The following is a 26,700-nucleotide window of genomic DNA, read 5'->3' on the forward strand; positions in this document are numbered from 1 at the left end:
TGTGCTGATCATTGTATACTGGTTTCTCATAATGCTCATGAGTCCTGAGGGAAGCAGTTTCCATATCTGTGTGCTCATAGTATTGACTCCAACCTCAGGAACACTGTGACAGTTTAGAAAAAAATTGAGGCTTTAATGCCCACCTGGATGCACTTTCTTTCTCTCCTTCTATTTATATTCATAAATATAATTGTGCTTTGAAGAAAGATTTACAGCATTATCTAAGAAGAAAAATAGTCTTGTTCACTCACTTCATTATGGGTCACAAAGTATTGAAAATATGGTATCCTTTCTACAGGTCTTAAACTATTAAAACCTGCAGTCATCTGCTTGCTATTTTCCTAGAAGACCTGCCAGTCCTAAAAAGTGACTTATAATAATTTGTCAAGTAGACAATAGAATGTACTGAGCAACCAATAATGCAGGATCTACCTGTTAGGAAGTGAGACACACGAACAGGAAGGGACTTGCTATTTCATTTAACTTGTCATTGTGAGGTTCAAGTCATAACAGTTCAGACCCTGCAAGTTCATGCCAGAGCTCCTCTGTCTGCTGTTGGTAGGAAATAAGTTATTTTTCATGCAGTTAACTAATGTGTAGATTGATGCACTTCTATATGTGTGTATAGATATACATATATATTTGAAAATGCATATTCTTGTATGTATTTCTCTCTGTGTGTATAAAACATCAGATATTTCTTCTATTTTAGAGGTGCAACAAAAACCCGGACGTCAACCCCTCCTAGTGTGGCAAGAGCCATGAGCACGGGTGCTTTGACAAACAGAAGAAAAACTAGCAATTCAGATATTCACTCAAGGTAGCTTTTAACTTTGTGGACTTTGTCATTAATAGAGCCTTCATTAAAGGGGATTACCTCCTACAAAAGAACTTAGGAAATGTATTATTCTCTGCAGTTAATAGATGATCAATATTATTTTGCTTGTATAATGTGCTTGATATATTTTGCATGTTTATCATCTGACAGCACACCTTTGCCATCAGCTGTCTCAGATGTGCACAGAAGACTCTGTTGGAAATGTCAAAAACTACTTGGGAGCTGTTGAAAAAATAACCAAATATTATTTCAGTAGAAACTGAATTAAATCTGCATGCTAAGCACACAAATTGTTTTGCCCTTTAAAAGGGTAGGAGGAAAATTGTATTGTAGGTTTAGCCTTCCCTTTTTGACAAGCTAAGTTTTCAAACACTTCAGGTAGTCTAAGTAGTCAATGAAATATTTGATCCTGCTCCTCAAACTCTGGTGTTTTTTATTTTCTTGCAGGGAAGGTGGGTATCTGGGTATATGTATGGGAGCCTGGGTAGCATTGTATATAAGATATACCACTGTATATAGGAAGTGAAGGAATTAAAATGACAGTAACAATAACTATATTCATTGCAAGGATTAGACTAATTTTACATTGTTACACTGAACTGACTTAGAGAATTTTCTTCATCTGGGAATTTTCAGGTCTGATGGGAAAACTGGGTATGACAATGGAGACTGCCCATCCTCAGTGAATGGAGGAAGTGCGAAAAGCAGCGAAGGAATTTCACCTGTACAGTTATCCAAGTTCTGCCATGAATGTGGAACAAAGTATCCAGTGGAATGGGCAAAGTTCTGCTGTGAGTGTGGAATTCGAAGAATGGTTGTGTGAACACTTTCTTTAAAGCAGAAAGAATACAAGAAATTGGAACATCTGCTATGTACTGTTGCATGGAAAGCTTGAGTACTCCATCCAGTTAGACTTCATGCTGCAAAAGTCAAAACATCACTTTGTAATTTTCTAAGTGCAATCTTCTGGTTACACAGTTATTTATAAACAATGATATATACTGTATATAAAAATAGCAGCTACCTAAAACTGTGCCATTCAAGGAAATACTCTTTACTCTTTGTTGAAAATATTTAAAAGTAAGGTAAAAATGCTTTAAGTAACCTAGGTAGCAGAAGAGGTTCAATGCTATTTTTCTTTGTAAATCCTACTAGGCAAAGGATTTTTTAAATCTCTTATGTAGGGTAATGCTTACCTATAGGGAACTGACCATGAACAACTTGGGCTTCAAAAGTTTCTCTGTGGAAGCATTTCTTTCATGTATGACAGTAACTTAGATGCTGTATTCTAAATGAAAACAACATGAGGAACTCCTTATGAATTCCTAGATAAAAGTGTAAAAAGTTCAGATCTTTAAATTCTTTAACAGTAATATGCTAATTGGATTTTCCAGTTGCTTCCTTAAAGAATCAAAGTGGAAAACTACCTGAGAATTCTCTTTGCATCTAAGAAGAAAGGCAAGATTTTCTTTTTGTTGCTTTCCATGTTCTGTTTTTCAGTAAAAAAGTGTTAATATTTTTATGTATTTATAAGGAAAATATGCTATTAATTTTATTATTATTCATTTTATTAAGTTCATTTTGTTTCAAAATACTTGTCTTCCTCCTCCTGTGTTCCACCATGACTAGCATATCTAAAGGTGTTGTGCTTTGTCCTGTTTCCAAAGGTCCTGCTCATTTTTTCTTTTCCCTCATTTCCTCAAGCAAAGTCTATACTTATCCTACCTAAATGTTGAACTCATATTTTGAAAATAGCCTTCTTGATGTATCCAATACCAAAAAAAAATAGTTCTATAAAAATGAATGCTATTAGAGCAGTAGACCTTGATGTAAGTAGTGAGTCTTTTTTATTCTTATTCCTGTGAAAATAGCACAGCTTACACGTATGAATGCATAGGGGAGTAACTGTGCTTCACTGCTATCAATACCTGACCTTTTTTTTTGTTTTCAATTTTGTGTATTTGTGATCTCAAAACAGTTTCTTCAAGTTAGTAATAGACTTCACATTAATCCATTGGGAAGAAGGGAGAGACTCAAAGTTGTTAGATTTTTTACTAATTACATAGTAAATTGGTAAATTACACATTTATTAATAAAACCATTCACAAGCCAAATCACTTAACTTGTATCTTAATGTTGTAATTTATTTTGTGAAGTTTTGCTTTGAAGTACTTGCACCATCTTCATTATGCGTGACAGAACAATCTGAAATAACTGTGCCTTTCCCACAGTAAATGCATTTTTTGTCAGAAACTGGTACTTCCAGCTCACAAACACCATTAGTTTCAATTAATTTAATTTCTTTACAACTTAGATGAAATATGATGCAGTGTTCCATGATAGTGTTATGGTCATTGCTTACATTCTCAAAAATTGTGATTATCAACGGGGCAAATTTGGAAGAAAGCGTGATTGAAGAAAAACTTATTCAAGCAGATACCAGTCTAAGAGTGATTTAAGAGACTTGATGTAGTTATGTTGCAGGCCACGAGCTATTCATGTTTTAAAATCAGTTCAGTGAATGTCTTGCACTTTTTATACAATTTTTTAAAATAAATTATCCTTCATTCAGTGTAGTCGTTTCACAATTGGTGTAAACTGGCTATTGAGCATGATAGGATGGATGACTGGTCATGACACTTAGAACTGACAAGTCCTAGCCAGTTTATTTTCTAGGAGTTTAAATTCTAGGATCCATAGCACATTCATGTTTGTATTTAAAAAAACTGGAATTCTGCATTCTTTCTTTAGATAAGCCTGCTTTGGAGATCTTGCCCTGGACTTGGGTCATGGAGGTTTGCAGACTGATGTATTGTGAGCTGAGAGTCCAACAGCAAAGATACCAGTCCAGAATCGGTTTGATCAGATAGTGAATCTACTCTTGCCTGATGAATTTACAGTTGTTTCTGCTGGAAAATGCATTTTTGCATTTATTAAAAATGCTTTCTACAAAGGGAATGTTTAGTACAGCACTAAATAGTTTTCAGATTTTCCAGGATTATTGTAACAGTAGGAAAAAACATATTGACTCTTTCTTCTTTGAATTGTAGGTAGCAGATTTCAAATCAATACTCATACAGTTAGTGTGTTTGCTGCTTTGTGAGCTGTTTGTGGGATTCTTTGCTTTCAATGCAGCATTTAGTAAATTACTTGAGTAGCACATCATTTGCTTCATTTACACTGACGTGATTTATCATGAGGATTAGATAGGGAATTAACCTGAAGGGATAAAACTATTTAAAACCAGTTTTTAAAGCTGGTCTTTTAATTTGGCCATACAAAGAAGGTCTATGAAACATAATTGATTATTGATGGTAATACTGGATAATGTGTGTGTGTTGTAATCCACAGTAAATATAAGCAGACAATGAAATTCTTTTTGACTTTTTAGTTTGGTGCTGTTTGGTAAGACTTATGATGCCTGATATGTTTTGTGTTTATCAACTGGTTTTGTTAGCGAATGACATAGGTTTCTGAAGTCTGTGATGTTACAGACCCTAGCCTGTATTACTCAAGGTATTAGCACAGATCACTGTAATTCCATCTCAGTGGATGTTTGTACAAAACAGTGGATTGGTTTGCATGACATCCCCAAAGAACTGAATGTGGGAAACAAATTTGTTATATTTAGAGAATAAAAAATTCAGGGAGTTGGACTGATTTTTCAATCTTTAGTGTATTACATGTGTCAAGAAGTTCCCATTTAATTTATTGGTGGTCTACATCCAAACCCTCTTGCCCTAGTCCTCTCCACACCCTTATGCCTTGGTTTTCATGGGAGGAAAAAAACGTGAACTATGCACTGTCTGTTTATAGTGAAATTTAGCGATGCAATTGTTGTGATGATTCCTATACCAATGTATAACCCTATGACAGATTTACTGTCTGTCATTTTATCTTCCTGATGTTCTTACTAAGGTTCTTCTATCTATTAAAGAATGAGGGAGTAAAAGGTCAACAGTAAAATTCCATTTAAAGAAACAAGAAAAGGCTGATTTTGATGTTTGGCTGAGGGAGTTTGCATTCCCATTCTACTTTTGTGATTTTCTCTTATACAAAGGACCTCTCTGTGCCAGGAAGTAGTGCAAGATCATTGGAATTATGCTGATAGAAGTGCAATGGAGTTATGAAAAATGCTAGCTTCAATAGTAAAAACAGCGTAGCATGAAGCTTAATTGCTATATGATGTACCTTACACAGATTTATATTTATGCATGATGCCCACACCCTAGGTACTGTCAGAACTGGAATCTTCAAATAAGCAGCAATTAAAATATGTGTTTATATGAATAATTAGTCTTGCACACCACTGCAGGGAGGTGTTTCACCCCCATTTCAGGTTGTAGCTATCAAATGAACGTATTGGCAGAATTTTTCAAATTTGCCAAAGAGACTCGAAGAGCCCTTGAACTCCGTGGAGGGAGGGGAAGCTCCACCTGGGAGTTCCTGGCTGGGAGGGTGTTGGGCAGGGGAGCTCTCCTCGGTGCTCCAGCACTGAGCCTCTCCCGCAGTGCTGGGGCAGCGGCCACTCCAGGGCAGCCACACTCCTGTGCCTTCACAGGGTGGGAACTCCAGATGGTGTTGTAGCACCTGACCCAGTCTTTATGCATCATGGAAATGCTCTGTCATCTGCAAGGGACTAGCTTTAATTCACCATCACAGCTGAGAGCTGCTGCCTGAAATGCAGGGAGAGCACGTTTCCATGATGCCTGTTTACCGAGTCAGTGGAAGGAGGTACGACTGTAGTACTTTAAGTAAGCAAGATATGTGCACACAGACGTAGGCTATGTAAGTAGTCTGCATATAAAATTGAATGGTATTGTCTATGTATTACAAAGGTCACAAGAAGTGCTAGTTTCCATCACATAGACTTTGTATATCTGCAAAGAACAAACCTGTTATGAGTGTTTATAGTCTTGGCTGAAAAAACTGTGTTTAATAACAGCACTTTTTTCAATTTTATTTCCATCCAGTTTGACTAAGCTATGAATAGTTATATGGGTTGTATGAGAAGGTAGAATTTTCATCTTTGGTAAAATTCGTTTTAGTGACTCTGGTGAAAATAGTTTAATTGCCTTTCAAGTACAGCTTATTCCAACTTGTGATTGTTTTGTTGCTGGTTGTTTTTTTTCCATCTTGCTAAGTAAGGTTTGAGTGACCTAATTGTGCTGTTGGAAAAAGTGTTAGGTAAAAGACTTCATTAGCTGAATTCAGTAGTTACTTGGTTGATATTTTCGTTCCAGTATTGACAGTATAAGAGATTACTCTTGCATACTGCTTCATTTTTTCATTTGTTTTGGGTTTGGTTTTTTTAGGTCAGTCCAGAATAATACACATTTCTGGAGGATCCTATTTAGTCCCGTTCTACTTATCTTGCCAGAAAACAGCTTCTTCATATTTTCTCTTAATAAGTGTTCATTCTTTACAAAAATAATCAATAGGGAAATTATATTTCTCCAATTTGAACGTTTGAGTCAGCAAATCAAATACTCAGTTTAATATGGCTGAATATTGAACCCATATTCTAAACAGAAGTGCATCTTTTACCATAGTTCTGTATTTCAGTTTGGCTTTCTGGCAGAACCACGAATGGGTTTGGGTGGGATCTGCTCAGTACAGTACTACTTTTACAAAACCCACTTTATGTGATTGTTCTAACTCTTGGTGTTCATCCTTCGTATGACTCTATGTTTCTCTTCATAAGTTTATTTATTAATGTTCTGTATTTTTAAATGGTGTGTTCATTCATATGTTGGAGGTGATTAATTTTTTCAGCCTTGCATTTATTATGTTTGCCTTGCCCCTCAGTACATGGAATATTTGTTTGTGACCATCCAGTGAGGTTTTTTTGCCAGAATTCCTTGGTTTGTTTGCCTCTTATTTCGTATATTATGTTTATTTTAAAGTGTCAGTTCTAATTAATAAATGTAAATCACCACCTAATGCTAATTTGCCACTTGTTAACAATAAAGCAAATATGCCAATAAAACTTCTTGTGATGCTCAATTTTGTTGATGAAGTTATTAAGAAAAGTTTATATTTTTCTTCAGAAGATCATTTATGTGAGCAGAAATTACAATAAGGGTTTGGATTGCTGATTTATTTTTCTAAATATGAATGGATAGAGATCAATGTCACTTTTCATTCCTTTTTTTAGGGGAAACTTCCTTCTAGAGCTCTTCTCTAAAGAGCTGTACTGAACTCTTTAGCTTACTTGGAGAGGTATAAATTTGAAAGGTAGACTGTTCAGTGGAAAAGGAATTGACGGAATGGATACAGCTGGAAAGTTGTGGTCAGTGTCTCTGTGTCCAGATGGAAGCTGATATTGAATGCTGTCCCTCTGGACTCTTGTTTAGGTGCTCTTACAGCATCTTCGTCAATGACACAGTGACATCAAGTGCGCCCTGGACAAGTTGAAGAACAGGATGCCATCCAAAGGGACTGGACTGCCATGACTTCTCAAGTATCATGGATAGTGACTTAGACACTTCCCTGCCAGTTCCCTCGGAACCCACAGATGTAATACATCAGGTGCCATGGACCTGTGCACCTTCAGGTTCTTTAGGTGGTGTCAAATCTGAACCTCTTGCAACAACATTGTGAAAATCCTTTTAATTTAAATACCTAGGTTTTTATCTTTGACACCTTCCCATAAATTCCATGTACTTCTAAATCATGGTTTTGACCTACTCATTTCTTTTCTGTGGCCAAATAAGTAAATAAATGCATAAGTGAAGGTGGCAGGAAGGTAGGCATGATGGTGATGATAACATGCACAGTTTTCATTCCTATGCCAATTCCTGAAAAGCGTTTTAGTGCCACATTGGTAAGTTCAGGAAACCTGAGGAAGTTCTAAGATTGAAGGAACAAACCAAAGAGCACAAGTCAATGCATTTAACAGTTAGTGCTTACATGTAAGTGGTGACAACAGGAAATTTGGAAATGAGAGTCAGACAGGCAGGATATTTATTAAGAGAAGTAATCAGAAGAAATCCACAATTTCATAATCACTTCATTTAAATTTCTGCTCTGGATCTACCCTTGGTCTTTGGCCCAGGGTAGTCCTGGAACTGATTTATTTCTCTCAAGACTTAAGTTGTGGACTGATGATTAAGTAACTTAAACTGACCGACCTTTCAACTTTGTAGTAGCTAATACTGCATCTGTGTATTTTTGCTTTAACTCACACTGCCCTTTGCTTGCCAAGTGGTTATTAGGAAATAAGTGCTGGCTTTCAACTGTTCTTGAATTTCCAAAAAATATCAAAACAACTGTTCTTCAGTCTCAGAGACCAACTGAATCCGCAGTCTCCTGGGTCCTCTTTCAGAAGAAAGGGTTTCCAGCGAAGTCCTTACAATTGTGGTTACGTTCTCTTTATCTGCAGTATGATACTGGGAAATGTTTCCTTTCCCTGCTCCATTAAAGATTTATGGGTTGGGGTTGGTTTCAGTTTTTTAAGGTGTTTGGAGTTAAAGTTGCAATCTCTTCTATGAAGAGCTAAAGAGAATATGTGAAAGTCTCAGTCACAGTTTACAAAGTTACCACTCCTGCCTTATTGTCATCAAAAATACACAGGGGTTTGGAGAGGGAAAGCACAGCATGCTTTGCTCTTAACCTCTTCCCTCTCAGATTTAGTACAGCAATCTTATTCCACTCAAATACATAAAACTAGTGTTCTTTACAATCAACTGAGAAAACAGTTCTTTGAAGCACATCCTACTGCTTTTTCAGGTGTTTGTTCTGAATACCAAAATTTTTACAGAGGAGTTTTACAGAAAAATTCTTTTAGCACAGATAAAACAATTTATGTTAGTTTACTTCCAACCAGGAAACAACAGGCTGAATTAACTAAAGCTTTCCTGAAGTATTCAGTTCAAGGCAGATGGGTGGTATGGAAATGTTTACCTAAATTGGGCAGATTACAAGCAGCTAAGAAATGGGTATTTTAAGGTGGGAATTCCCCAGCTGGGCTTCGAATGACTAACTATCTCTGAAAAAAAAACTAAAAAAGGAGTAATGGCAGTCAAAAAGTGAACAGCCCAATTTCATAGAAGACAAATATTTTATTACCAAAGGAGTTATATCAAAGTAAGAAACTGCAAAAGAGTAGTAACTATAAAAATACTTCTATTTATTCAAAATAAAATATGAGCACTTTATTAGTTAAATGCCAATATATTATTCTCTGACAATATTCACATATTTTAAGTCACGTTTGCCTAACATCTTAAAACATGTTACATAAAATAATTGCATATGAGAAATCACAATCTGAAGCTAAGGAATTCTAGCTCCTCCTGCAGCTAACTCTGGGTTGATCAAATGAATGAGTGTAGTGCTGTTTTCAGTCAACTGAGCAACTTACATTCAGGCATCTTTTTCTTCTTCTACAGGATTCTGTCTTGCCTGTGCTTCAGCCAGCAGAAGCTGCATCTCTCAAAAATCAGTTCCCTTCCTAAATTTTTCAAAAAGCTAACTTTTTCCCTGTTTTTCCAAACCCAAATCAGTTAGCAGACCCATCAAACACTTCTGTGTCAGGAGAACATATCCAAGATAATCTGCTGCTTTGGTAAATTGTTACTTTTGGTCCTTGCTGTGTTTTGCATAGATATAAAGAAACCAGCTACTTTTTCATACTCTTTTTCTTCACCTGCAGATTCCAAGATGTTTTTTTTATAAATTCCAGTAGACATGTAAGTGGCTGCTTTCATATGACAGTATTATAAAGTTACTTGAAAAATCAGAAAATCCAGAGTAGTTTCCAGAGCACAAAGGTTGGACACAGACCTCTGCAGAGGTCTGTGCAGAGTTCTTTGTTTCAAATGCTGGTCTTCTTTCCACTCCACATTGTTTCAAATGCTGGTCTTCTATTTCCACTTCTTGGACGTCAGCAGCTTGGTTCAGCCGTTTCTGTTTCTGTCACCTCCAGGAACAAGGTACAGTAGCCTTCCATCAGAATTCTGGCATAAAGTGTTCATATAAGCGAGCAAGTTGACTTGAAGAATGCATATAAAATGCAAAGATACCAAGTAATGCCACTTCGAAAGAAAAGAGCAGGATTCACCTGGAAATTATTTTTTCAAATTTATTCCAGCAGGATCGAAGGCTAGATATATTTTCTTTTAGTTCGCAAACTTCTTGGTTACATTTCTTTCTGGACTGTTCACCTGTCTCTGTATCTTCTAAACGAAATACGTGTGGGCAAACCTAAAACAGAACAGATTGTATTGTTATCTGAGAACTGCTTATTCTATTCCTGTAGCCATCTTTCAAAGCAAACCCATTTCCTTACATCTGAATACTGGAGAGACCCTGCCCCTGGGACTGTGAGAATGTGGCTTTAACTCAGAGCAAAAGGACACCTGAAACAAGTGTGTCCAACTGAGAACATGCACATCCTCCATCACAGATTAAAATTTATCCTCTATTGTCTCAAGGACTGAGAAAATAAAGCAAATTAATTTGTGAGCCAAACTTTGACTATATGTGTTGAGACTAGTGGAACAAGACAGACCAGTTCCAGGGGCTGGTGCTGTGTCTTAAATGTTCAAGATCTCAGCCAGACAAAACTACTGTGGTTCTTGTTCATATTCAATGACTGCTCATAGTTTCTTGCTAAATTACTTTAATTGGTCTTTAAATAAAAGCAGGAATCCATAAGGTTAGGCAGGAGTTGCAAGGGTGTCACTGACTTCTATGTCTTGACTGGAATACCTTTAAAGTAAGGCAAATGTTGGATTCACCAGAGGTGACAAAGCAAAATATAAACATGAACATGACTTTGAAGATCTCATCCCAGACTGTAAGTCTCTCCACTTCAAGGAGAAAAATAAAAACCTAAATGAAGCCTTCAATCCATCTGTTTAAATATTAGATTTTTGGTGCCTATTTGATTTTTGGTGAAGACTTTTTGATGTTGGTTAATATTTTTGTATTCAATAGGTAACACTGAGCCACACTTAAAAGAACACTCCTCCTTTGCTACAGCAGTCAGTAGATTGCTGTGCTACATTTAAGTGGCACTTCAAAAAGAAGATTCTGCCAAAGACTAAAAAACCAGATATTATCATACCCAATTGTTCTTTTTGAATTTGAGAGATTGTGGTTAAAATAAAGACCAAAGAGGTTACAGAAAAGAGAGAATCTCACCCTAATAGTTTGTTGAGACAAACCAAATTAAACATTACTCAGGGTTAGTGAGAAGTTACAACAACTCTGACTATATTCCAGAGAAGTTTAAACACCTTCTTTGCACAAGTCTGATCCTTGTCTCTCATTGGAGATTTAAGTGAAAATCAGTTCACTACTGAACCAGAGCAGATATCTTCACCATAGATTTCCAGATGACTTTCTCAGTCTTTGCACTGGATTTAACGTCTATTACAAGAGAAATGCTATACAGACGAAACTTCCTTTGGCATAGAACATGTACAAGATAGTTGCATCTTTTAGAGGCAGATGTGATAGTCTGTCTTGAAGAACTCTAGAAAATAAGGCAAGTAGTTAAAAGTTGAGTACTCACCTTTTCTTTTTTAGGTCTTTCACACTTACACTGTAGAACTTGTAATGTCCCACATGAGACAAAGGCTGCTTTCTGTCTAAAGGCTTTGCTGATTCTCTGCTTATTAAAGAATCTGAGCATGTTGCATGCCATACTCTGTAGTGATTCTATTTCCTGTCAAGAGAGCAAGGAAAATATGTCCTGAAAAGTTTGTGCACCATTAATTATTTGCAATGTTGATTTATATTTAAAAACCCCAAACCTTCCACCAATTACTATTGGTTTCTCTTGCTTTCATAGTGCAAATCTTTTTCAATAAAATACATAACTAATCTGACTTACCTGCCATCTTTTTTAAGATATTTAAAGCAGCAATTTTTAGTAGTAATAATAGTAGCATAAGGATGTTAGGGAGAAATTACAGCTGTAATCAGATCAATTGATGCAGTTAGGAAAACAAATTATGTATGCAGCCACTCCTTTTATCTAGTCATGTTAAATCTGTAGCAACAGCTGAAAATTGTGCTTTTTGGCATTTGAGATCTGCCCAAACTACTATTTTAAAGTTTGCAGCTCTGAAGTGAAAAGCTTAGCTAATATAACTTTCTGTAGAAAAATTTTAAAAAAGAGATTGGGAAATAGTAATGTTTCCTTGGCAAAAAGGAAAGTGTCTGTTTTGTTTAAAAAATACAGAAGAATCTTCATAGAAGAGGAAAAAAACTCCACATATCTTGGACATGGAATCGCTTAATATTTAAATGTTTAAGATATCAATTTACCCAATACATCATATAATTCCAGATTCAAAAAACAAACCATCCTGAATATTGTGATTTGGCTTTTAAAACTAAATACTAACCTATCACACTATTTTATCCTGGACTGTTCAAAGAACTCTCCACATTCTGAAAAGTTAAATTTTACCTCAGTATCATTGCAGAAAAACACTTTGATATTTTCATATTTTTTATTCTTGCAGCACCTGTCACGATTCTCTGCAGACATATTTACCTGTAAAATATCATATATGTTTAGACATAGAAGTACAGTGCCAGTGCTCAGTCACCCTCACAGTAAAAAGCTCTTTCCTGATGTTCACAAGGAACCTCCTGTGTGCTGGTGTGTGCCCACTGCCCCTGGGCCCGTCACTGGGCACTGTTGTAAGAGCCTGGCTCTGCACTCTCTGCCCACTCACTTGAGGTATTTCTACACATGGATGAAATCCCTCTCTTCTCCAGGCTGAACAGCCCCAGTTCTCTCAGCCTTTCCTCATCAGAAGGATGCTCCAGTCCCTTCAGCATCCTGATGGCCCTTTGCTGGACCACCACCAGTAGCTCCATATTTCTCTCATACTGGGGAGCCCAGAAATGGACACAAATCTCTTCAATTTAAATCTTTAAATTGCTTTGTTTTGAAATTTTGAGACATGGAGCAATGTTTAAATCTTACATTTGAATTGTAACATTGAACACAGTGTTTGTCAATGTTTGTCTCAATAAATACATGTCTCAGCTCTAAACAGATGGTAGCACTCACTTTGTATATGTAATAACAGAAGATGGCCTAAGCAACATCACACGGTCTTTTGACTGATTATAATATTATATCAATACTTTATCCTCTCTTGTAGTTTTTTATTCCACTTTGACACTTGTCATCAAGATGACAATGGAAGCCAATTCAACAGAAACTTTGTCTTCTTCAGCCTGTATACAGACATTCCAGTTAAGCCAAAGGGCTTCAAAAAAGGCAGCTCACAACAGTATTGTTTCAGATCACTTCACTTAGCCATGGGTATGAGCACATTAGACAGTTAATTCTTAAAGTTTTTTTGCAGAAAATGTCTGTATTTCAGAAGTTCACCCAAGATAAACAGAGCTTTATCCAGAAAGCGTTTTCAAAACCAAGAGTTTAGGGAGTCAAATATTCACTGACAAAGTAAAAAAATCACAAAACAACAAAACCAAATTAAGAAAGCTAATGCACATCTTATCTTGCACCACAACAGATATTGCTGCAGTTGCACAGCACCAAAATTTATAATTATATATATCTATATTTATATATAATCATCCTAAAAACTATATATGTGTCACTTAATTTGCTAACTGCAATGAGATTTTACCATCCTCTCCAGTTTCCTCAGATCACCTTTAGTATAATGTACAGTAACCACATCTGAAGGCAGTTTATTGGCTGTGTCTAAACCAACCTAAGGGAAATCCTGAGCTCAGAAAAGGCATTAGTGAAAATTTAATTACCTTACAAAGCTCTAGTATATGACTCACTGTTTTGCTCTGCAGCAAACCCATAGCTGCTCCAAACATCTGGCTGAGGAACTGAAAGCCATTGACCTTGGCTCTGCAGTTGCAGGAAAGGGCCTGCTGGGGCAGTTGCTACCACCCACACAGCACACCTATTATTTGCTGTTAACTTATAATGACAATACATTGATTATACACAGAAGACAAATTTCTCTTAAACAGTGAAAAGTAAAGACAAAAATAAAGAAACTTACACAGTAGCTGATTGTGTATGTCTTCTAGGAAGTAAAACTTCGGAGCTCAGTACATTCCCATTAGTTTTCACAAACATTAATTCATGAAGGTTTTATTTACATATTTATTATGATATACAACTTTATGCTCCACCCTACAATAGGACAGTGGCAAGGCATTGCCCTATCCAGACCAGAACAGTCCCCCAGCATCCCTGACCCTGCATCTTGAGCAGGGCTGGGATGAACCTCATGGATCTCCACACCAGAAGGTAGCAGAATCTGCCTCCCAGAAGGTGCTATTCCTTTGTATAATTTTCTCTTACAGGTCAGCTACCTTCTAACTGCTCACCAAGAAAGTTTGTTTTTGTTCTCTAGGGAGTCTCTGGGGACTTGTCTTTGTCAGACATACAACAGCAAACTAAAGGGAATATTCATCTATTCTAATATGGCCATTAATATTCTCCCCAGATTTGATGCCTCATTCAAGATAAAGTCATTTACCTGCAGAGAAATACCTTTCTCTCTTCATAATCTCAACCAACATAACATGATTAAAATATTAAAAGGTCATTCCCTGACCCTAAAGGTATTTTATTTCCAGATGAGGATTGGTATGTCTTGGGATGGAGACCACTGCCGTAATGCTCTGAAGGATGGTGGTAGTTCATAAGTGTGAAGAAATGCAATGTCTCCTGATTTTTCCCTTGGAAAAAGGCTGAATATTATTTGTATTTCATGCAAATATATCTTGATTTAAGTCTGCAACAGTATGGTGAACTCTCATTTTCCTGACAATCTGTCAGGAAAATCACAGCTTTTGTGGGGATGCCTCTGCTAATACAACTGTTTTAAGTGTTCCCCCATGGAAATGTTCTTGACAGATGAATTTAATTGCTAATAATTAATGAGGAAGAATTGGAAGGTAAATTTTGGGCATGGAATGGTAAACTGTTAAGAAACTATTTTGCAAAGTTATAATAAATGTGGCTGATACAGCCATAATGGAGGAGATTTACACATGAGAATGTTAAGCTCTTCTCCACTGCCATATAGAAAAGATAATTTTTGTTGGCTAAATAAGATATATTAATAGGTACAAAGAAACCTATTAAGTTGCAAACAAACTTACTGTCATGAATTTTGTGCCTCTGTGCATTTTTATACAATGGACGACATAAAACTTCAGTCAAGAACTATAATTAGTAGAACAAATTACAGGTGTAATGCTTTCTTCTCTTGATAAAAGCATACAAACAGAAAGAGTCATGAAATTACTTTAGAAAAAAAGTACTTTCTAATCAAATATATGATGTATGGCCAAATAGTACATGTGTCTAACTAGAGAATGCACAGTCACAAAAAACTGTATCACAGTACTTGTACATGCAAATAGCATTATCCACAGATTTCAGAGATTTTAAAGAGACTGAATCGTTGCATCCCCTCAAATAAAACCACCATTCCATCATAATGCATGACTTTAAATTGGTCTTTTATCATGTTTTAACATTAGAGCTTTTATTATTAATTGTTAGCATCCAAAAATAATCAACGTGTTTTGGAAGCCCAAGAGCTACTACCTACCAGCTCATTGATGTCGTGACTTAGTACATTCTCATACTTCACACGGATTTCTGCTGTTTTATTTCCCATTGCACAAGTAGATGCATTCACTGGAGACAGAACAAGGAGCAGTGGCAGAACTGGTAAGGTAGATCTAAAAAAGGCTGGATTACAAGAAAAACAGTTAGGTAAATGTTAGTTAATGTCACAGACTGTGTGCTGTATTAGCAAATACATTCTGTAATATGATAAAATAGTTTAAAAGGGACCTTGGTACAACCAAATGACTTGTGCCTTGCTAGAGGGAAGGATTAATCTCCAGATTAAGACACTTTTGGGTGTTTAAACTCCCTCACATACCAAGATGATTCACACAGTGTGGCTAAGAGCCTACAACTATTGATCTGACCAGCTTCTTGGTGACTGCTTGGGCTGAATCCATCCTCAGGGTTCACTGCAAGCATTGAATTTTATTGGACCATAACAACATCGGACACATGTAGTGTTTTAATCATATATGTTTAGACATTCAAGTGCCTTACCCAGCCGCTGAATGTCATCTTGACTGTCCATTTTTCCTTTGATAACTTCTACAATCCCTATGAACACACCTCTGTAACAAAAGTGTGTTTAAACACATTTTCAGGCTGACCAAATGTACAAATCCATGCTCCTGGCCATAACATGAGATAAAGCAGCAACACAACCTTCAACACAAGATTTTTGCAATCTTTTTAAGCAAACTTCACTGCCCATCACTTTGTCCCTTTAGTGGACTGCCTTCCTTTGCTTGACCCCTGGTGTTTTGATTTGCATGACATCCAGGAAAATATGAGTTCTGTGAGGATGGGCAGACAGAAAATACCAAAATATCAAAAGAGCCTGAAGAGACTGACAGGAGGCTGCAGGTGACTCAGGGGGCACTGGGAATGAAGGAGACCAAGTACATGATAATATGTAATTAGGAATAATTGGACTCTGGCCTATTGCTGGCTGGCTAGGATAATGCTTAAATTGAAGGTTTTGGAAAAAAACCCAAACCAAAAAAGGTAGAAATTTATGATGGAGGACTGGCAAAGATCACAGCAAGTTCCTGGAGGAGTATGCAGTGTTTCTGCCCATCTTCACCATTCAGTAAGAACAACAACTGCATACAGAGTAGCTGTGAGACAGGAGCCAGGAAAAAAAGAGGGGATGCCCTGCCCCAGCTGCTACTTTCCCTCCTCTCTGGGCAGGGATGGGCTGTTGGGTACAGCCAGTCCAGCTCAAGAGATGAGTATCTTTGGACCTGGGCATCGCTAGTAAATCACAGCTTCAGAGAGGAATTTTGAACAACTAGGAAAACAGCAATAAAACTTGACCATAATTTGCATTGACCCATCTATCTTCTGCAATGCAAGAACCAGAGGCACACCACGTGCTCACTGCCATTAAAAGAAACACAGTCCCTCACAGCCCATCCCAGCCAACTCCCACCACACACAGCAGACTGAATCCCCAAAGAAGAATGTATGCTTTTCCTGACTAGTGAAGCCTTCTCTTTCTGACAGATTTCATGTGAGCATGCAGTGATGTACACCTCTGTCCTAGAAACAGGACTGGAAAAATTTTACCTGTACAAGCTAAATCACAGAATTCTTGAGCAAGCTGGCTGACAAATTCTAATTGGAAATTTTATGGGTTGAAAACCAGATTTTCTGACTGATCAACCGAGGTCTATTAATGTTTCAAGAAATCTAGCCTGATGAGCTAAGTGAATCTTAAATGGATCCTACATGTAGTAAATTAAAAAAATTCTGTAAGGTGACTCTATTATGATCTTCAAGCTCCAGGTGGACACACCTGACTTCCACAGAGCTTTATCTTTGTAAATCTCTATGCTAACTATATCTCTGTTGCATGATTTATCAGTTTGAAGGACTAAGATTTAGTATTTTAAAAGACATAAAAAACATTCAAGAACTCAATTGTGAGGCAACATTTTTCCAATTTCCCACTGCACCTCTTGGTTCCAGTGCAAAGGATGAACTGCAATGCTTGCTCACAAATAGAGTAATACAAACAATTTGGATATGCTGCTTCACAAACACACTTGAAGGGACGAAAATAGCAATCCTCTAAATTAAAACAATCTGACTCCATCACTTTAAACTTGGCTTGTCCAGCAACAAGCAGAGATAAGAGATAAGATATTGTACAGATTGCCAATCTTTTTTAAATGAGAAAATTACAGAATAAAAGTCTATCACGTGCTGCACACTCATGAAGTCCCTTGAGCCACTGCAGGACGGTGATCAAATTTTTTCAGACATTCCTAAATGAGTCCTCTGGAAAAAATATTAGACAAGTGTCACAGAAAATTCTAGGAGATGTAGACTGAAAATTGAAAGGGATTTTCTTGAGGTTAGGTAACTTCGAAAGAACGGGAGTTCATGGCGCTCCATATGGCCAGCAATTCAGAAGAAAGAGAGCATTACTGGTAATAGCCCATCTTTCCGGTAAACTCCCAGAAACTCCTAAGTCATATCTGGAAAGCCCCAAAAATTCTCCTAGAAAAGCCGGGAAGAGCTAGAATTCCAGTATTTCCACATATTAAAAAAAAAAAAAAAAAAAAAAACACACCAAAAAACCCCTCTTGTCTTTTTAACATTAAAACACCCTTCAATGCATACACCCCCCAGGCACGTCCTCGGCGGCACCCAGCGGGATCCTCGCAGCAGGGATGCCTCACAACGCGCCCCAAACTCGGCGGGTCGCTCCCTCTGCCCCCTTCCCCTCTCCGCATCCCGCAACTCCCGCGGGGAACGGAACACTGCCGTTCTTTCCCCTCCATCCCCCTGGACCCGTGCGGAGGGGCGGGCGAGCGCTCCCGCCCGAGGACGAGGAGCTGCGCCGCACCTGCTCCGGGGACACCCGCGGGGCAGCAGAGCAGGTGCCCACGGGAGGCAGATGCCCACGGGAAGAAGATGCCCACGGGAAGCAGGTGCCCACGGGAGGCAGGTGCCCACGGGAAGAAGATGCCCACGGGAAGCAGGTGCCCACGGGAGGCAGATGCCCACGGGAAGAAGATGCCCACGGGAGGCAGGTGCCCACGGGAGCAGGTGCCATGGGAAGGCAGGCGCCAGGGGCGGTGGGAGCAGCGCGGACCGGAGCTCAGCAATGCCTCCCGCAGCTCCCCCGCCCCACGCTGTCCAGCTGCCTCTGCCAGTCCCGAGCCGCCCTTCCCGGCAGCAGGCGTGATGGGAACCGAACTCTTTTACTTTCATTCTGCGGGGGAAAGAGGGGAAAAAAAAAGCAAAACTGGGAATTTCCCCGGCCGTCACCAAGGGTTTAAAAGGCACCGGGAAGCACCGCGCCGGCAGAGCAGGCGGGACGGCGGGGCCGACGGCTCGGAGGCAGCGGGGCAGGTGAGGAGGCAGCGGGGCAGGTGAGGAGGCAGCGCGGCCGGGGCGCGGGGCAGGTGAGGCGGAGCGCCTTGCGCGGAGCGGGGCGGTGCGGGGCGCGCTCCTTACCATGGAACATGGTCCGTGCGGAGGCTGTCGGGGAGCTGCGCCGACGGGTCCGCGGTCATGGTGGCGGCGCCGCCTCGGCCATGACGCCCGCAGCCCGCGGAGCGCCGCGCAGGGGCCGAGAGGGGCCGCGGCGCCGGGCCGGGCTCAGCAGCCCCCCGGCGCCCGCCCGCCCGGGGGGGCCGCGGCGCTGTGCGGAGCGGCGGCGGGACGGGCGGGCTTTGCCTTTCCCATGGGGCTCCGCCGGCCGCGGGTACTTTCACTTTCTGCTCCGCCGCGGCGGGGCTGCCCGCGGGCCGGCGGCGGCCCCCGGGGCGGGCGGCATCCCCGCTCCGCCGCCGCGGGGTCGGAGCGCCTGGGGCCGGGAGCGGCGGCAGTGGCGGGGCCGGGCTGTGCCGGCGGGGGTTACATAGAGCGCCGGCTACACGCCCAGTGCCGTGTGTGCGGCCGGGGAGGGAAGGATGGATCTTGGCACTACGCGTGGAAAGAGCCGCTCATCCGCGGGGAGGATATCCTTAAAAAAAAAAAAAAAAAAAAAAAAAAAAAAAAAAAAAAAATCACTGCGTGCTGTGGAGTCGCTTTTTCAGAGGAGACCGGCTTAGCTTGAAAGCTGATGCGCTGCCCTTTCGCTCCGTCAGCTGCCCTTGGATGGGCTGGGGAAGGCGGGACTGCCAAGAGGGCTCTGTCTCCGGTCAAGGGTTACCCCGGGCTGCTGGCATGGGCTCAGAAGCGAAAGGTGGATGGTTTCTGCACTGGTCGTCCTCTACACCCTTTCCCCCCCCACCCTCCCTGCTCTCTTCCCCCGCAAATGAATCTGAAAGGATTGAAAAAGAATGGTGGATGGCTCTGGAAGGTGTTTCAGCCTGGAAGACGCCCAAATTCTATAAAGCAAATGTGTAGAAAGACGTGCTTTTCTTGGTAAATTCAAAATGCAGAAATTTTCATGTGCAGTTCAAAAGGCTTGGAATAAAACAGGGTATTAAATGTCTTAGTAATGTCCCCTTCACATCTCCAGCCCAAAAACTTTCTGAGTTTTGAGGTCTACATCACTCTTCCTGCTCTGCATGAGCACAGAGAGCTGATTCCATAACCCCTTTCTTCTCGCAAGAGTGCTTTTCTAAGGGGAGATAGATATTGAGGTGAGAATATTAAGGAGCAAATATGTGGAATGGTCAGGACAGTTTCCTCCATTCTCTTGAACTGAAATTGTGGTGCTTCCTTCCTGTGTGAGGAGGACCTCAGTCCCCTTTATTGTCTGTGAATTAGACTCTGCTTTAGATTGGCTATACATTTCTCATTTATTTTTCTTTGGAAAACAATTTAGTCGATTCTTCTTCACAAGTATTCTGTCAAGACTCAAGAGAGAGGAGTTTTTCCACCCCTTCAGCTTTGAGCTGCTTGATTTCACTAATGATTACCCATGACTATGATTTGGGAAGGGATCGGTATCAACACGGCTCCACACAAGGAGTGCCTGTACTTGCTTGTTCCTTAAATGAGTGCCAGGTTGGGTGTGATGTATTGTTCAGTTCTTGAATTTGAACAAGGATTTTGCCTCTTTCATGGCTAAATTATCTAGTTCTTATTGTGTCTTAAGTTGTCACTTTTTTGCTTGTTTTCATTTACTGTTTTCTTTTTTCTCTTCTGTCAAATATTGTCTGAAAACATCTCTGTGCTTTTCAATTTGCTGGCATGTGCGACTCAGAGAATGCCACAGAATTTTTCTTTTGGGGGGAGATTAGTACCTGGTGTAATGCAAGCAAATTTGTAAATATCTGTTCTATGGTCTGGTACTTAGAGACTTGCACTTTCAATAGTCAAATGTTTTGAAAAAGCTGCATTATGAAGCTCCAGTCACACAAAACTGTGTCACCAAAATCAACTTTCCTTCTAGGCAAGTAGTTCTTCCAATTTCTTACAATACTACATGTGTATTCACAAAACGAGATAGTTTATGCAGATTGTCAGGGCACAAAATATAAAGGAAATACTTCTCTAGCGTCCTCGTTTATGTTAGTTCTCGGGCTGAAACATCAGGAAAACTGGTAGTTGCTTCAATTTCATTTTTTTCTTTAGATAACGTAATTGATGGAAGTCAGTATAGTAGCTTAATGCATTAATGGAAACATGACTGAAAAGTGATGCTGCAGTCTTTTACAGGAATTTTGCTCTTTTCTTCAGTAGTGGAAGGATTTTTTTTTTTTTAAGATGAAGTGCAGTAAATGTATGGGAAACTTTTTATTCAGTCAAAGTGACAAATAGATGGTGTGATCTGTATTTTGCCCCATATCATGTTCAGATCCCAATCAGTCTCTCTTATGTGACCTAACCCTGGACCGTGGCATAAACTTGTGATAAGATGTTATTTGATGTATTTGTATGTAAAATATTCAAACTTTTTCTGTAAGTTTTATGTGTTTTTAAAAATGTCTTGAATCACTATATTAATTTTGTTTTCAAAGAGTTTCTTTTAGTGATTTAGGATTATTTTGGAGCTTCTTTCTGAAAAGATTACCTGCCAAAAGATCAAATTCAAGTGTTCAGAAGAATTCTGTATTTTTTTAAAGGAAAAACAAACACCAACCTGTTGAAAAATTAAAAGATAGGAATTTCAGATCGATTATGTGAATATCGTCTTAACAACCCATTTTAATCAAGAAATCATGAAAAGAGTCCTGAACATATAAAAGTCTATCCTAGCTGAGTCTTACCTGGTTTAAATGATTGGTTTACCTGCTTTGCAAAACACAGCTGATGCCAAGCCGTCACAGAAACTTCTCCCTCGGGAGTGGAATTAAGCTGCAGTTTGTCTGGGGCTGAGGGTAAACCATTTGGAGGTAGAATCAAACTGAAATATTTCTGTAGAATTTCCGAGACATTAGGTGTCCCACTTCACTTTCATACCTGGAGAATTTGCAGACTGACTGTTTTAATAGGAGATGTATTAGCTTTATTATGTAGATAATTTGACCAAGTAAGATTCCAAATAAGTAGCCTCTGGAAAGATGTAGTCCAATGCAGGGCATTGCTGCAAATGTGTGTAGCTTTCTCTTTCACACTATTTTTGAAAATAACTTTTTAAACCATAAAAGAGAGTACTGCAAATTTTGTATCTAACAACTGAAAAGCACCAGTAATTTTAGATGTTTGTGTATGAACATATGTCACGTTCAGTACATTTCCTGAGGACAGTTTCTCTAAACTCAAAAGTTTAAATTTAGAGATCCTCCTGACATGGTCAAATTCATTCTTAGAAAAGCAGGCATTATATATTAACCTCCACCAGAATACCTATATTGCTACATGAGAACTACATGATTGTAAAGCACATAATTTCTTGTTACAATTCAGTTCTCCAAAGACTAAGTACTTCTGGAATTGTTGCTGTCTTTTTCCAGATGTTGCTTGTCAGCTTGAAAAGCTCTTTTGATCATGACTTTAGATTTGACTTTAGGCTGCTTGCAAGCTTACAGTACCATTAGTGAATTATTGTATTGTTGAATAACATTGGTTAAAAAGTTATAAATATTTTTTATGTCATTTTGGAATAAAAAGTATGTGCTCCAGTTGCCACAAATTGGTGGAGTTCAGGAAAGTGTGACCACTGTAATGCTCTTATTTTTAAGAATAAATATGTCTGGTAGTTGAATTTTTTGTAACTAACTGGGGGAAGGTGGGGAGAAAAAAAGACATGTTGGCCCCTCTTCCTTACACTAAATAGATCTGAACCCACAAGAGAATCCCTACTTAGCTGGGATTCAGACTTATATTCAGACATATATATTCAGACTTTATTGTGCACCCAAAACTCTCATTGATACTCTGATCTGGGAAGTTCTAATCTTCTGCTGTATTTGGGCTAGACCAAGGGACCTGAAATATTACCATTGCACTAGAACACCCACTTTTTATTAATTATTGTTGCTACTTTTTGTGTGCAAATAGTTTGTCCTGTCACTGAGATGAGCACTTAAAAAGCCACACGAACTGACTGAAAAACAAGTTTTAATGTGGAATTATACCTTCAGTTCTTTCAAATGTAATGTATGGGTCTATTTTTCTTTGGCGAGAATTAAAGAAAAAAAAATATTTCTGGAAAACTATTAAGATAAGATTTGTGGACGTGTAGGAAACTCACAGGAATGTTATCAAGCTGCAGAACAGAAGAGGTAATTACTTTCTCTTCCTGTCTTGCTGTGCAGGAAGATGCCAATAAAGATTTTATCAAGAGCAATATGGCAAATAAATGTATTTTGAGAAACACCACTAGGAAGGGGAGATCTCCCAAGGGCAGCACTACCAGTGTTGAGGAGATGGTGGCAATCAGGCTCCTCACTCCTGGCTGCCAGGGCACTGCCCCAGAGCCCCGTGCATGAACCAGGCTTTGCCCCAGCTTCCCCAGAATGGTGCCTGGGGTGTGCCCAAAACCCAGCTGGGAGCCCCTGGGTCACATCACTGAAACCCGGCTGGGACTGTGCCCCTGGGTCACATCACTGGCTGCTGTCACCTCCAGTAGGACAGTCCTCCTCACCACGCCAGGTTTTGTGCTGATTCTTGTTTGTTTCAGTGGCTCAGATGAGGCTGAATGTGAGACAAATGGATATTTCAGCCAGGAAAAATTATGAAAATCCTGTTCCTGCTTTAGTGAGGCACAGAAGAGAGAAGGGGTTGGGTGTTGGTTTCTCTCAATGCATATTCTTCTATTTTTCCTACTTTAGCAAGTGCCTTTTTAGCCAGGAGGGGAGGTCTGCTAACAGCAATAATCATTGCAGATATTAACCCATATTGAAATTACGGCAATTTCTTTGTATTTCAGGGTCGTGACATTTCCTTTGGGTTTGGTGTCGTGCTTTAAAGAGTTTATTTTCCAAAATTATAATAAAATATTTTTTATGATTTGAGTAAACCTATGTGTCTTAGTGGTCTTTCTTTTTACAATGTTATATATACAAGTACAAAAATGCATTTATTCAACTTTTTAATTTTCTCCTCTCCTTCATTGCCGATTATTTGTTTTGAGAAAATATGGTTAGTGAGTTGATTTCAGGGAAACTGTCCCTGAAACAGTACCCAATTTCTTCCAGTTTTTAGCTTTTCCTTTTTCTTTTTTTTTCTTTTAATATGCTTTTAAATTAATTTTTTTAAAGAGAACTGGAAGTTTTCCTCCTGATTTTAAAGTCAGACAGAAAATCACCCTGAAAAGTCACTACAACTTAATTGGAGCCAGTGTGGTAAGGAGTAAAATTACATATCTACAAATTTTTTAGAAGCAGGAGACTACCTGCGGAAGGAATGTCAGGTCTTAAATCTTGGAAATATGATACAGGTGCTAAAGGTTATTTTTATCCTTGCTTTGGATTAATAAATGTCTGTGTTCGACTACAGTTCTAATAAAGTTTTTAGGTCTGTTCCTAAATTAATTAAAATACATTTTTTCTCCATCTGAAAGAGGTATTGGAGGGGAGGGTTCATTAGTTTTTCTTTGGTTTTTCCTGTAAAATCTCTTCTCTGATTAAATGCTTATTTTAGGAAGAAATATTCTGTGTCCTTCATACATAACATAAAACTGACTCCTTTTCACGGTGTGAAAACTTACATAAGTATGATGAATTCTGTGAACTTCAGGGCTTTTTGGCTTTGCTAATCATACCTTTCCAGCCTTGGTATGGTTTTACTTTATCAACTTTTACTTGATTTAAATCCATCCACTGAAAAAACCTTATGAGACTCTTTACTATCAAGAAGCTGTATTTATTGCATGATGGTAAACTATCCTGAAGAGGAACCTTGTTCTTAAAACTAATTTAATTTTTAAATTTTTTTTTGTGAGTGTGGATTTTGTGGGCCTAATTCTGCAACCTGTGCCTGCTTAGCCCCAGTTTAACATGCCTAGCTTAGATGCTTGTTTGTAAGCAAAAGATTAATTTGCAGGTTTGAAACTTGAACTTTGAAATTTCCACTTTGAAGATTTGAATTATTTCTTACATTTATTTTGCTACTGTCTGGAGTTGTCCTGAAATAATTCCAAACACATCTCTATCTTTAAAGATTACAAATTATGTTGTAATAGACGTGGAAACCATTACAAATGTGCCTTTCTTCCTTGAGTGTGTGATCTATGTGTGGTTGGAGTAGGAGGGGGTGATTAAGAAAGAGAAAAACTACAATTAAAATATGATCTAATAATGCAGTTTGCCCAATAAGCATTGCCTGGCAAATCAAAACAGTCAGTGCACGCTGAGACTTGAATTTCTTTTTTTAACAATGTGTTCTTATATATTACATGATGATCTAGTCACAGTATTTCGTAAGAACAGTGTGCAGGTACTGTGTTTCTTGATTTATGTACCCATTTTAAAGGGATGAATTTGAAACAGGGAATGGATATGTATGTGCTTGTTCTGAGATGTTTGCGCTTTTATTGCCTTTGGTTTGCGTTGTTTCCCTCAGCAGAGATAATGTCATCAACTCTAAAAAAATGAACTGAATTTATTCTAACCTACAGAAAATGGATCAAATAGTGATGTGAGCTATGAAGTGAAAGGGAAGAAATGAGTGAGTGCCAGTAGTAGATCTTTTTTTTTTATTGTTTTAAATTACATTCACAAATTTTTCCCAAAATATTCAACAGTGACATTTTTCAGAATGATGATGAAGACTCAAGCTAAACATGACTGTTGAGACTCTCCATGCCTTGCATCCACAATTACTATTATTTAATTAATTGGTCTTTAATAGGCTGTTGTGATTTCAGAAGCATATTCTTGAATGTCCCACCTTGCATTAAACATTTAGGTCTCTTTCAAGGTATTAAAAAGGCATGTAATTATGAAGAAACAACACCAACAAGGGATGCAGCTAATAAAAGTTAGTCTATTAATAGTAAAGGCTTCCTGACTCTGCAGTTTTTAACCCCTTCCTCTCTACAAGTATTAAATAAATATACCACACATCTCTTAGTTCTTATCCCAGGTTTATTTTGGAATTCTGGGCTCTACAGTTTTGGAAGGAAAAATAACTGGCCTGTAATTCACAAGTTATTTCACGGGCAGAGATCCATTTTGCCACGTGTTTTATTTAATGTGTTTTTATAGGGGCACTGAGAAGCTGTGGCATTTTCTCTGTGTGTCACACCCAGCCTTATCCGTTATCTTTCCTGTCCCAGATGATACAATTTAGTGCCTTTTGTCAGTGTATGGCTAAGATTAAGGCAAGGCTGTGAGTGAGGCTGTGAGCAAGGCAGCTGAAGATGTGTTTAGGTAAGAATGTGTGACCAGGACATTTCAGGAGGTCAGTGGTGGTGTCAGCAGGGAGTTATGGGTCTCTTTGGGAATGCTAGTCCACCACTGGTGACCTGGGCCCTAAATCAGGAGGGCTTGTGGTGGAATTGCCATATTTTCCACAGAGACAGAGCCTTGCAGATGATGTGACATCATACACACTGCCTCAGCTGCTTCTGAAGAACACCTTGGCAAGAGATCCACAATGTTTGCACATTTGTGTTGAGATCCCGTAAGGACTTCTGGTACAGCAAATGCAGCCTTACTTGGGGCACTCCTGGGAAAAATACCAGTCTCAAATCCATGGGACATTCTTCTTGCACTTATCCTGCCCTAACGTAATATTCCTGTGCCCTGCTCTGTTTGTTTTTGAATGCAAATACTTTACCCAGTAGTGGTCATAACACATCTTGTGAACCTGGACCAGAGGCCTCCCCAGTGCCAGCTGGTGAATATCCTAGCACCTTTGCTTCCAGGGGTTTGGACTGAGGCGTTCAGGAGATGTAAGG

At 39.0% G+C, this 26,700-nt stretch overlaps 2 protein-coding genes and 1 long non-coding RNA gene across 7 annotated transcripts in view; 2 read left to right on the plus strand and 1 right to left on the minus strand.

The window, feature by feature from the left end:
• ZC2HC1A (zinc finger C2HC-type containing 1A) overlaps positions 1–6,827 on the plus strand; it is a 34,312-nt gene extending 27,485 nt beyond the window's left edge. The window contains exons 8-11 of one of the 4 annotated variants that reach the window (XM_064389888.1): positions 713–820; positions 1,475–1,629; positions 2,233–2,296; positions 3,590–6,827. In XM_064389888.1, the coding sequence (XP_064245958.1) occupies positions 713–820; positions 1,475–1,629; positions 2,233–2,288 (319 nt within the window). In that variant the 3' untranslated portion in view covers positions 2,289–2,296; positions 3,590–6,827. Of the gene's footprint in view, positions 1–712; positions 821–1,474 lie in introns of all 4 variants that reach the window. The other 3 variants (XR_010347928.1, XM_064389908.1, XM_064389897.1) reach the window with 3 other exon arrangements.
• Positions 6,828–7,844: 1,017 nt separating this feature from the next.
• On the minus strand, positions 7,845–19,131 carry IL7 (interleukin 7). 2 transcript variants are annotated; one of them, XM_064389919.1, is made up of 5 exons: positions 15,945–17,284; positions 15,424–15,566; positions 12,264–12,350; positions 11,361–11,513; positions 7,845–10,045 (listed from the first exon to the last, which is right to left on the minus strand). In XM_064389919.1, exons 1-5 carry the CDS (start codon positions 15,973–15,975, stop codon positions 9,899–9,901), a joined length of 561 nt encoding a protein of 186 aa, XP_064245989.1. In that variant the 5' UTR covers positions 15,976–17,284; the 3' UTR covers positions 7,845–9,898. The 2 variants fall into 2 exon arrangements, with proteins under 2 accessions (XP_064245989.1, XP_064245998.1); XM_064389928.1 differs by lacking the exon at positions 15,945–17,284 and adding an exon at positions 18,915–19,131 and having other exon boundaries at positions 7,846–10,045.
• Positions 18,584–26,700, plus strand: part of LOC135281239 (uncharacterized) — a 35,734-nt gene continuing 27,617 nt past the window's right edge. The window contains exon 1 of the long non-coding RNA XR_010347948.1: positions 18,584–18,809. This is a non-coding gene — a long non-coding RNA (uncharacterized LOC135281239). The remainder of the gene's footprint in view (positions 18,810–26,700) is intronic.

The sequence above is a fragment of the Passer domesticus genome, chromosome 1, assembly GCF_036417665.1.
Source record: "Passer domesticus isolate bPasDom1 chromosome 1, bPasDom1.hap1, whole genome shotgun sequence".
NCBI lineage: Eukaryota > Metazoa > Chordata > Aves > Passeriformes > Passeridae > Passer > Passer domesticus.

Excerpts from the sequence above, each read along its gene's own strand:
- IL7 (XM_064389919.1), bottom strand. The coding sequence starts at position 15,975 with ATGGACAGTCAAGATGACATTCAGCGGCTGG. Across the intron at positions 15,567-15,944 it reads AGATGACATTCAGCGGCTGG|CCTTTTTTAGATCTACCTTA; the intron begins GTAAGGCACTTG and ends CTTGTAATCCAG. Across the intron at positions 10,046-11,360 it reads AAAGACCTAAAAAAGAAAAG|GTTTGCCCACACGTATTTCG; the intron begins GTGAGTACTCAA and ends GTTCTGTTTTAG.